Below are 12,631 nucleotides of genomic sequence, written 5' to 3' on the forward strand. Positions count from 1 at the left end.
GTTATGGCTTAAGGTCTGTATCCAAAAGCTACAGCACAGAACAAATGGCAGTCTTATCAACTTACTTAAGCAATTTATTCTAAATACTTTTTGTTTAATTAGGACCCTCTGATTTAAATAGAGATATTTGGAACATAAAAGTATTCACATTTACCGATTCCTTGACATAAATGTAAGGTGTGTGGGGAGACAAACACATATACGTATATATACAGATACCTGACTAACCAGAACAAAGTCTTAAATAAAAACTCATCTTTGAGGATAGAAATACATTTGGGCTCTGGAGTCAGACTGCCAGGCTTGAATCCTGATTCTCTTTTTACCAGTTGTCACTTAACTCCCTATCAAATTTTCACATTCTACGTCTGTAAAGTAGGGATATCATAGAATCTGCTTCAAAGTATGCTGGGAGGATTAAATGGTAGCATAAGTACCTATGGCTAGGTGGAAAGTATTCACTAAATATTAGTTATTATAGTGTTTTCATATAATTCAGTGCTCATTGTTTTTCCTTTTATTTGTCAGACATGACATCTATATTTCACATATCCTTATAAATGCAGAGACAAGTAGATGCATAATTCTCAATTTAGAAAAAAGTATCTAAAGGTTTTTGTTCCATGTGGGCTTGCCCTTCTCTACTTCTCTATTTTTCCATTCTCCTTTTCTCCCAAAGGAAAATGTTCTTTGAACATTTATGATAAGGGGAACTCTACCTTTGTATTAGAATAACAGTGCTCTTACGTGCTACCTACCTCAGAAAAACAAATTCACAGGACATATTCCAAGTTCATGAATAAATCATATGAAGGGACAACATGTTGCAGAAATAATTGCGAATAGCTAGACTATCTGATTAATAAGCAGGACCTGGCCAGAATACAATGAAAAATACACAGTTCTTTTGCATCTCATTACTTAGTCTCTCCATAGTGGGCTGCATTGCTGCCACCTTGTGGTCAGATAAAATTTTCAAAAGCAGAATATTGATACAGTAAAGATGGATGAACAGTGAAAATAGTCCTCTTCTTATATGTTCTTTAAAAATCTATGGAGTACACAATTATAAATGTTTCATGCTAAAAATTCCATTTCCAATTTAAAATTTAAAAAAATTAATTTAAAGGCAAAATACGTCTCTGAGCATTGGTCACACTGATAATCCTTGAATTTATCACTAGTGTTTCTGTGGTTATTCAATGCATCTGTTTCAGTTTCCTCATCTGAAGAACAGGGCAGGGGGTTGGGGGGGGGAGGGTGATGGATCAGCAGGACTGAGGGAACAGCAGTGGCCCATTTCCAATCCTAAACGATTTGGGCAGTGTGGATTTTAAAATGGTGCTTTGGAGAAATATGCAAACCTCCCTAAATCCTCTAAATGTCATTGATAGAATACAATAGCAATGACCTTTTCAATGTGCAAAAATCTCCTTCCTTATAACTCTCTGGGGGAGGTGGGAGGAAATTTCTGAGTCCACCAAGTATAGGAATGGCTATCTAGGGTTTATCAGAAAAGGCTATGTAAGAAAATTTTATCTTGTTTAGGTTATTTTGGTGAGTATACTTTAAAATGACTCTTAAATACTAATGGTTATGCTGTTTAGCAATTTACATTTCATTAGACTGATATGATTCTCACCAAACACATAAAGAGAATCTGGGCTAAGGAACTCAAGAGCACAGAGATAAGATTTTTATCTGGCACTGCATATACAAAGCATTGGTGTACCTTAACCTGTGGAAATGCACAGTAGAAAAAGTAGCAGAATCACCCAGTTGAACGCACAGGAGTTTTTGGAAAGCTGTACAGCATCTACATCCTGTTCCATTTAACTCCCTCCTGTTTCTAGCTATTCTAGGACAGCCAAGCTGGCTATTACCTCCCCAACTGATGCTGATCTAAGCTAAGCTATGGGAAATGTCACGTGTTTCTGGGCCCATTGCCTCTTAGCTCACAGATTCTGTGGAAGGGGCTGAAGGATTCACACTATTTTATTTAGAACTATGAATATATTAACCATAGAGAGAGAACCTTATGTACTAAGGTGGTGTAGAACCGTGGAAAGCATGTAAAGTCAAAATAATGACAAACTTCCCAACCTTCAGTACCTGAAATGTGGCAAACCTACGTAAATCTGTAATGATGCTTTTGCAAACTGGGCCCTACAAATATAAGGCATTATGTTATAATAATCTATATTACCCAGCTAAGTCATAATAGTAACAGGAAGTAAATCAGTAAATTGGTGAGATTTATCCACTATTTGACTTATCTTAATAGAGGCTGATTTTATTACAGATTTTATAATATTCATTCATTTGTGAATATTAATGATATATGTATATTTTATAATATTTTGAGTTTGGCTTACATTTCATATCCACAATACAAACCAGCCTGATTTTTGTATATAAACAAATAAATACCTCTTACCAAGAAAGAGGCCATGAATAAATTATTTGGTCTTCAAAGATTCAAGTAAAAACACAAAAGATAATTTTTTTAAATGGATATATCTGTTATTTTTTCCCAAGGATATTATTCGGTTTGTAATAATATCTTACATATTATATCCAAAGGGGGCACCTTGGATTCATTTTACAGATGATAGTCAAGGCAGAGAAATCTCACCCTAAGGTACAATGTCAAGCCAAACAGAGGAAATCTGCCCAAGAACATTACTATTTATTATGGATTACTTCCGTTAAGTGTAACTGTGAGATGAAAGACTGCTAAACTGGAGGAATCTTACAAAATAATAATATTTTATTAATAATAGTCTTACAAAATAAATTTTATTTACAAAATAAATTAATTTCTTTACCTTTAGTTAAATTATTTCACTTTAAAGGGAGTGAGCCTAAAAAAGATAGGGAATTTTAGAAATGTAAAAACATAATGGAATAATTTTCATTAACAAAAATTAAGATAAAAAACCATGAAAAGATTTTACTGATGAAATATTAAGTCATTATATACAAAGAAACAATAAGAACTGATGACAATATTTATTTTTTAATCCATGAGTAACAAAGGGAAGAATAAGATCTATAGAAAATCAGACCTGAATCTCCATGCCATTCATTTAAAAAAACAAACAAGCAAGCAACAACCACCAATAACAGGTAGCTACTTCCTTTTTGAACTCATGTGGGAGAAAGAAGATGGAAAAATCTACTTCCTCTTCAACTCATTTGTTTTTCTTCTTATTATGCTTAAAGGAATCTTTTTTCTCCCTCTCTTAGGATCAGATGTTTAAGGAGCTACTCACATGTGATGCATCTCATCTTCTGCAAGATTTAGACACATACTTAGGGGAAAAAGAGTGGTTTATTGGTAACTCTGTGAGTATGTTTTACATCTTAAAAAAATACAAGCATATACATATATGGATAAACCAAAAACTTTATAAAAATGTATTGAAAAAAGTGTTACTCATAGGGAGGGAGTAGGTTAGAGAGCAGGGACAAAAGCTAAACTTCTCTGAATAAAACTTTTTCAGTGGAGTTAACTTTGGAAACATGAACTAAAATATTTTATATAATTATATAACAACAACAAAAACATTTTAAAAAGCTATCACTGACAAACTAAAGCAAAGTGAAACAAATGAACTTGTGTCAAATTGGTGCACAGGGTATGTGGAGAAGTACCTGTGGACTCTATTAGTGAAACACTATCTTAAGAATCATTGTCATTTTTAAAAACACAGTGATTTGACTATACATCTCATTATAGATATTTTCTCGGGACAAAAAAATAATTATTGTACACCAGTTTCAGTTCACGATGTACTTTTTCTTAAGGTAAAGACAACAAGCATTTTGTGTCTCTTTTTCTCGAAAAAATTACCAGTCTAGTTGTTCTGGCCACCCCTTGGACCCAGATTCTGGTCTCTAAATACTAAAAGTAACCAGAACTTCTTGGAGAAATAGCTCATTCTCAGTTTGGGACAGGAAACGTAAAATATGAGCCGGGAATACTTTGACATAATAGAACCAAATAAATTATCACAACCCCCCCCCACACACACACAACACCAGAGTTGTGTCAGAATGACTTAGCAGTCAACTTGTAGAAGCTCTCACTGGCCAAAGACGAGAAAATTCAAGCCACAATAAGAATATTAACTGCAATGGATTGAAACAAATCAAAATGAATGAATCCATGAGTTTATGACAACCACCATCACCAAATACACACACACACACACCTCAAAACCAAACAAAGCTTCATTGGTGACTTTTAGAAGATGTTATGGAGCCAAATTATTACAAATTTTCATTGACTTATGATGGGATTATGTCCCAATAAATCCATCGTAAATTGAAAATATCGTAAGTCAAAAAATACACCCAACCTACTAAGTATCATAGCTTAGCCTAGCCCACCTTAAATTTGCTCAGAACACTTACATTAGCCAACAGTTTTGGGCAAAATAATCTAACACAAAGCCTTTATAATAAAGTGTTGAATATCTCACGTAATTTATTGAATATTGTAGTGAAAGTAAAAGACAGAATGGTTGTATGGGTACAGAATGATTGTAAGTGTATTAGTCGTTTACCCTCCTGATTATGTGGTTCACTGCCACTGCCCAGCATCATGAGAGAGTACCATACAGCATATCACTAACCTGGGAAAAGATCAAACTTCAAAATTCAAAGTGCAGTTTCTACTGAACATGTGTCACTTTTGCACCATGGTAAAGTCAAAAAGTTGTAAGCTGAACCATCATAAGCCAGAGACTGTCTGTATTCCGAAAACTGTTAAAAACAAAAAAGTTGAGGGGTTTGAATAAAGCATTTATCGTGCCATTCCTATGCCAATTATACCTCAAGATAAAAAAAAATGGATGGACAAAGTCTGCCTACATAAAGGTATTCTAGTTAATAAGTAAGGAAAGAGGACTTCCCTGGTGGTCCAGTGGTTAAGAATCTGCCTGCCAATGCAGGGGATACAGGTCTGATCCCTGATCTGGGAAAATCCCACATGTCGCAGAGCAACTAAGCCCATGCAGTGCGCCACAACTACTGGAGCCTGTGCACCGCAACTACTGAGCCCACGTGCTCTGGGGCCCTCGTGCTGCAACTACTGAGCCCACGTGCTGCAACTACTAAAGCCTGTGTACCGAAACCTAGAGTAGCTCCTGCTCGCCGCAACTGGAGAAAGCCCAAGTGCCACACGGAGACCCAGCACAGCCAATGAATAAATAAATAAATAAATAAACAAATAAACAAACAAGGAGAGTTTAAAATAAATCATCACCATTTTCCAACCCATGATGAATCAATGGATCTAAGCATTGACTATCAACAATTGTTAGTATCACAAAAAAGGAGAGAACCAGACATTACGGGCCTACTGACAGAGGAGTGCACTGCCACCTATGAAGTAGTCTTGCCAAGAGAAAAATCAAATCTAAATCTGATTTAGAAGCTGTGGTAAGCTGGGGTCCCTGCTTTCAAGGAGACTCCATTCTAGGAGACGAGATACTGCTTTTTGACATGCTCTTGTGACTTATTTTAATCACTGTCTGCTGAGTCCTGAGGAGACAGAGAAGCAAACTTGCCGTATCTTTTACGTTCCTTTCTCTGCCCTTATTGACTGAACAATTTCTAAGAATGTAAAATATCTTTTCCTTCTGCTTTTTATTAAAATTCCTTTGCAACCTATCTCCTAACCCCATCTCTTAGTGCTCTCTCCCTTCCTCAAAGTGTCCCAAACACTCTGGTGTTTTGTTTTTTCCTCGGACACAAGTCATACTCCCACCTAAGAGCCTTTACACTTGCTCCTCCTTCTGCCTGAAATGTTTAATCCCCAAATCACTGCCTGTCTGGATCTTTTTTTCATCATTCAAGCCTTAGCTTAAATGTCACCTCTTAAAGGACTTCTCTCCCTGATCCCTTGAGAATCCCTCTCATCACTCTACTTTGTCTATATCACCTTTATCACTTTATGATTTTTTTTGTTTTTAATTGAAGTATAGTTGATGTACAATATTATATGTCACTGGTGTACAATATAGTGATTCAAAATTTTAAAGATTATACTCCATTTATAGTTATTATAAATTATTCGTTATATTCCCCATGGTGTACAATATATCATTATAGCTTATTTTATACATAATACTTTTTATCTCTTAATCACCTACTCCTATATTGCCCCTCCCCCTTCCCTCTTCCCACTGATAACCACTAGTTTGTTCTCTATATCTGTGAGTGTGCTTCTTTTTTGTTATATTCACTAGTCTGTGCTATTTTTTAGATTCTGCATATAAGTGATATCATACAGTATTTGTCTTTCTCAGACTTATTTCACTTAGCATAATATACTCCAAGTCCATCCATGTTGCTGCAAATGGCAAAATTTCATTTTTTATGGCCAAGTAGTATTCCATTTATATGTATACCACATCTTCTTTATCCATTCATCAGTTGATGGATAGGTTGCTTAGGTTGCTTCCCTATCTTGGCAATTGCAAATAATGCTGGTATGAACATTGGGGTGAATGTATCTTTTCAGATGAGCTTTCATCTTTTCCAGATATGTACCCAGGAGGGGAATTGCTGGGTCATATGGTAGTTCTATTTTTAGTTTTTTGACAAACCTCCCTACTGTTTTCCACAGTGGCTGCTCCAATTTACATTCCCACCAACAGTGTAGGAGGGTTCCCTTTTCCTTTTTCTCCACATCCTCGCCAACATTTGTTATTTGTGTTCTTTTTGATGATAGCCATTTTGACAGGTGTGAGGTGATAATCTCATTGTGGTTTTGATTTGCATTTCCCTGATACTTAGCGATGTTGGGCATGTTTTCATGTGCCTGTTGGCCATCTCCATGTCCTCTTTGGAAAAATGTCTATTCAGTTCTTCTGCCCATTTTTTAATTGTCTTTTTGTTATTAAATTGTATGAACTGTTTATATACATTGGATATTAACCCCTTATCAGTCATGTCATTTGCAAATATTTTCTCCCATTCAGTAGGTTCTTTTCATTTTGTCAATAGTTTCCTTTGCTGTGCAAAAAGCTTTTAATTAGGTCCCATATTTTAACTTTGCTTTTATTTCCTCTGCTTTAGGAGACAGATCCAAAAGATATTGCTATGATTTATGTCTAACTGTATTATTCTATGTTTTCCTCTAGGAGTCTTATGGTTTCTGGTCTTACATTTATGTCTTTAATACATTTTGAATTTATTTTTGTACATGGTGTTAAAGAATATTTTAATTTCATTCTTTTACATGTAGCTGTCCAGTTTTCCCAGACACACTTGTTGAAGTGACTGTCTTTTCTCTATTGTATATTCTTGCCTCCTTTGTTATAGATTAATTGGCCATAAGTGCGTGGGTTTGTTTATGGGCTCTCTATTCTGTTCCATTGATCAATGTGTCTGTTTTTGTGCCAGTACCATACTGTTTTGATTACTGCAGCTTTGCACTATAGTCTAAAGCCAGAGCGTGTGATTCCTCCAGCTCTGTTCTTCTTTCTCAAGATAGTGTTAGCTATCCAGGGTCTTTTGTGTTTCCATACAAATTTAAAAATTATTTGTTCTAATTCTGTGAAAAATGCCTTGGTATTTTGATAGAGGTTTTATTGAATCTGTAGATTGCCTTGGGTAATATGGTCATTGTAACAATTAATTCTTCCATCCAAGAATATAGTATATCTTTCCATCTGTTTTTGTCATCTTCAATTTCTTTCATCAGTGTCTTACAGTTTTCCAAGTACAGGTCTTTTACCTCCTTAGGTATGTTTATTCCTAGGTATTTTATTCTTTTTGATGTGATGGTAAAGGGGACTGTTTCCCTAATTTCTCTTCCTGATAACTCAGTGTATATAAATGCAACAGATTTCTGTATAATAATTTTGTATCCTGCAACTTTACCAAATTTATTGATGAGCTTTAGTATTTTCTGGTGGAGACTTTAGGAATTTCTATGTAGAGTGTCATGTCATCTGCAAACAGTGACAGCTTTACTTCTTCCTTTCCAATTTGTATTCCTTTTAATTTCTTTTGCTTATCTCATTGCTGTGACTAGGACTTCCTAAACTATGTTGAATAAAAGTGGCAAGAGTCGGCATCCTTGTCTTGCTCCTGATCTTAGAAGAAATGCTTTCAGGTTTTCCCCATTGAGTATGATGTTAGCTGTGGGTTTGTCATATGTGGCCTTTATTATGTTGAGGTAGGTTCCCTCTATGCCCACTTTCTGGAGAGTTTTTATCATAAATGGATGTCGAGTTTTGTCAAAAACTTTTTCTACATCTATTGAAATGATTATATGGTTTTTATTCTTCAATTTGTTAATGTGGTGTATCACACTGATGATTGATTTGTGGATACTGAAAAATCCTTGCATCTCTGGTATTTTGCTAGTATTTTGTTGAGGATTTTTGCATCTATGTTCATCAGTGATATTAGCCTGTAATTTTCTCTTTTTGTAGTATATTTGTCTGGTTTTGGTATAGGGGTGATGTTGGCATCATAGAATGAGTTCAGAAGTGTTCCTTCCTCAAGAAATTTTTGGAATAGTTTGAGAAGGATAGATTTTAACTCTTCTCTAAATTTTTGGTAGAATTCATCTGTGAAGCCATCTGGTCCTGGACTTTTGTTTCTTAGGAGTTTTTAAATTACTGATTCAGTTTCAGTACTGGTAAAATTTTAAATTAATTTTTATTGGAGCATAGTTGCTTTACAATATTGTGTTAGCTTCTACTGCACAGCAAAATGAATCAGCCATACATATACATATATCCCCTCCATTTAGGACACTTCAGTTTATTAAGTAGAGTTCCCTGTGCTATACATTATGTTCCCATCAGTAGTCTATTTTATACATAGTATCAATAGCATATATGTGTCAATCCTAATCTTCCAATTCCTCCCACCCCACTCCTTTCCCCCTTGGTATCCATAGATTTGTTCTTTGTGTCTCTATTTCTGCTTGGCAATTAAGGTCATCTATACCATTTTTCTAGATTCCACATATATGTGTTAATCTGTCATACAGAGTGAAGTAAGTCAGAAAGAGAAAAACAAATATCATATATCAGTACTGGTAATTGGTCTGTTCATATTTTCTACTTCTTCCTGGCTTAGTCTTGGGAGATTGTACCTTTGTAAGAATTTGTCCATTTCTTCTAGGTTGTCCATTTTATTTGCATATAGTTGTTTGTAATGGTCTCTTATAATCCTTTGTATATCTGTGATGTTGGCTGTAGCTTCTTTTTCATTTCTGATTTTATTGATTTGGGCCCTCTTCCTTTTTTTGTTGATAAATCTGGCTAAAGTTTTATCAGTTTTATCTTTCAAAGAACTGGCTTAGTTTCATTGATCTTTTCTAATTTTTTTTGTCTCTATTTCATTTATCTCTGCTCTGATCTTTATCTGATTTTTTTCCTTCTACTAACTTTGGGTTTTGTTTGTTCTTTTCTCTATCTCTTTTAGGTTCAAATTTAGGTTGAGATTTTTCTTGTTTTCTGAGGTAAGCTTGTATCACTATAATCTTAGAACTGCTTTTTCTGCATCCCATAGGTTTTGGATTGTCGTGCTTTTGTTTTCATATATCTCTAGGTATTTTTTGATTTCCTCAGTGATCCATTAGTTGTTTAGTAGCATATCGTTTAGCCTCCACGTTTGTGTTTTTTTGCATTTTTTTTCTTCTAGTTGATTTCTAGCCTCATAGCATTGTGGTCAGAAAGATGCTTGATATGATTTCAATTTTCTTAAATTTACCAAGGCTTGTTTTGTGGTCTAGCATGTGTTCTATCCTGGAGAATGTTTCATATGCACTTGAAAAAAATGTGTATTCTGCTGCTTTTGAATGGAATGCTCTATAAATATCAATTTCTCCTTTTATGTCTGTTAATATTTGCCTTATGTATTTAGGTGCTCCTATGTTGGGTGCATGGTGCATATATAGTTACAATTGTTATATTTTCTTATTGGCTTGATCCCTTGATCAATATGTACTGTCCTTTGTCTCTTGTAACAGTCTATTTTTTTTATTTTTTTAATTTTTTGCTGTACGCGGGCCTCTCATCGCTGTGGCCTCTCCCGTTGTGGAGCACAGGCTCCGGACGCGCAGGCTCAGCAGCCATGGCTCACGGGTCCAGGCGCTCCGCGGCATGTGGGATCTTCCCGGACCAGGGCATGAACCTGTGTCCCCTGCATTGGCAGGCAGACTCTCAACCACTGCGCCACCAGGGAAGCCCGTAAGTCTTTATTTTAAAGTCTGATATAACTATTGCTACTCTGGCTTTCTTTTGATTTCCATTTGCATGGAATATCTTTTGCCATCCCCACACTTTCAGTCTGTGTGTCTTTAGATCTGAAGTGAGTCTCTTGCAGGCAGCATATATATGAGTCTTGTTTTTGGATCCATTCAGCAACTCTGTATCTTTTGGTTGGAGTATTTAGTCTATTTACATTTAAGGTAATTACTGATATGTATGTTCCCATTGCCATTTTATCAATTGTTTTGGTAGGTCTTTCTTCCCTTTTTCTTTTCTCTTGTGATTTGATTACCATCTTTAGTTTTATGTTTGGATTCCATTTTTCTTTTCTATTACAGATTTTTTGTTTGTGATTACCATGAGGTTTTTATATAGCAGTCTCTCTCTCTGTATATATTTATGATTGTTTTAAGCTGTGATCTCTTAATTTCAAATGCATTTTAACAACACTGCAATTGTACTCTCCTTCCCTCATGATTACTGTTTTTGATATCATATTTTGCATCTAGGTGTTTTGTGTATCCCTCAACTGCTTTTTGTGGACATTGATGATTTTACTACTTTTGTCTTTTTTTTTTTTTAAGTTTTTTTTTTGGCCACACCCCACAGCATGTGGGATCTTAGTTCCCCTACCAGGGATCAAACCTGCACCTCCTGCATTGGAAGGCAGAGTCTTAACCACTGGAATCCCAGGGAAGTCCCCACTACGTTTGTCTTTTAACATTCCTACTAGCTTTGTGTGTGGATGATTTCCTACATTCATTGTATCTTTGAAACCAGTGAGCTTTTTCATTTTGTAATTTTCCTGTTTCTAGTTGTGTCCTTATCTTTTTTGCCTAGAGAATTTACTAAAATTTGTTGTAAAGCTCGTTTGAGGGGCTAAACTCTTTTAGTTTTTGCTTGTCTGTAAAGCTTTTGATCTCTCCATCAAATCGGAATGAGAGCTTGCTGGGGAGAATATTCTTGCTTATAGGTTTTCCCCTTTTATCACTATATATATATATATAGGGGATTTATATATAATGTGCCCCTCCCTTCTGGCCTGCAGAGTTTCTGCTGAAAAATCATCTGACAGCCTTATGGGTGTTTCCTCGTATGTTACTCTTCACTTTCTCTTTGCTGCTTTTAATATTTTCTTTATCCTTACTTTTTGTAATTTTAAATACAACGTCTCTTCGTGTGTTCCTCTTTGAGAACACACATCCTGTATGGTACTCTCTGTGCTTTCTGGACTTGGTAACTGTTTCCTTTCCCAGATTAGGGAATTTTTCAGCTACTATGTTTTCAAATATGTTCTCAGCCCCCTTTTCTCTATCTTTTCCTTCTGGGACCCCTATAATGCGAATATTAGTGTACTTGATGTTTTCCCAGAGGTCTCTTAAACTGTCCTCATTTTTCTTCATTCTTTTTTCTGTTCAGCATCAGTGATTTCCACTACTCAGTCTTCCACCTCATTGATCCATTCCTCTGTTATCATTTAGTCTACTGTTTATTCCTTCTAGTGTGTTCATTTTAGTTACTGTATTCTTCATCTCTGTTTGGTTGTTCTTTATATTCAAACTCTTTGTTAAAAACTTCTAACTTCTCTGTGCATCAATTCTCCTTCTGAGTTCATTGATCTTCTTTATGATCATTACTCTGAACTCTTTCTTGGGTAGATTGCTTATCTCCATTCATTTAGTTCTTCTAGGGTTTTATCTTGTTCCTTTGTCTGGAGCATGTTCCTCTGCTGCCTTATTTTGTCTAGGTTGCTATTTGTATTTTTATGTATCTGGTAGGTTACATTTCCCAAACTTGGAGAAGTGGCCTTCTGTAGGAGACGTCCTATGCGTTCCAGCAGGGCACTCCACTTTTGTCACCCAAGCTATATGCTCTAGGGTTTCCCCAGGAGGGCTGTGAGGGGCTTTCTGTTGTGGCCAGCAGGCTATGTGGGTGGTCTGGTAGGCTTGGTTTGTCCCTAGTCTTATTGGTTGCCAGGCCTTGCCTTGTATGGAGGCTGCTGGTTAGTGGGGCCTGGTCACAAGAGGGCTGATTTCAGAACCCCAGGAGGTCCTGGGGCCAGTGCTGGCTCACTGGTGGATGGAGCCAGGATCCAGAAGACTCTGTGGCTGTTCCTGTCCACTGGTGGGTGAAGCTAGGTCCAGGGGTTAGTGCTGGACTATTGGCAGTCACAACTGGTCCTGGAATGTGGGAATCTTGCTGCAGGGCCCAGGGATCCTAGAGCTGGTGTCAGATTGCTGTGGAGGTGGGGGAGGCAGTTCTTGATACAGTTGGGTCTGGGGTGTCCCACAGCTTGTGTTGGCCTGCTAGTGGGCAGAGCCAGGGCCCAGCTGGTCCCAGGGCAGGGTCTGGCCTGCTGTGGGCAGGCTGGGTCCAAAAACTGTGGA

General features: G+C 36.5%; 1 protein-coding gene across 1 annotated transcript in view; it reads left to right on the forward strand.

Annotated features, from left to right (window-relative positions):
- The window catches only part of HPGDS (hematopoietic prostaglandin D synthase), a 57,839-nt gene that overhangs the window by 43,020 nt on the left and 2,188 nt on the right, over positions 1-12,631 (forward strand). The window contains exon 6 of the mRNA XM_079921057.1: positions 3,250-3,348. Coding sequence (XP_079777183.1) covers positions 3,250-3,348 — 99 coding nt within the window. The remainder of the gene's footprint in view (positions 1-3,249; positions 3,349-12,631) is intronic.

This window comes from Stenella coeruleoalba (genome assembly GCF_951394435.1).
Source record: "Stenella coeruleoalba genome assembly, chromosome: 4".
In the NCBI taxonomy this organism is placed as follows: Eukaryota; Metazoa; Chordata; class Mammalia; order Artiodactyla; family Delphinidae; genus Stenella; species Stenella coeruleoalba.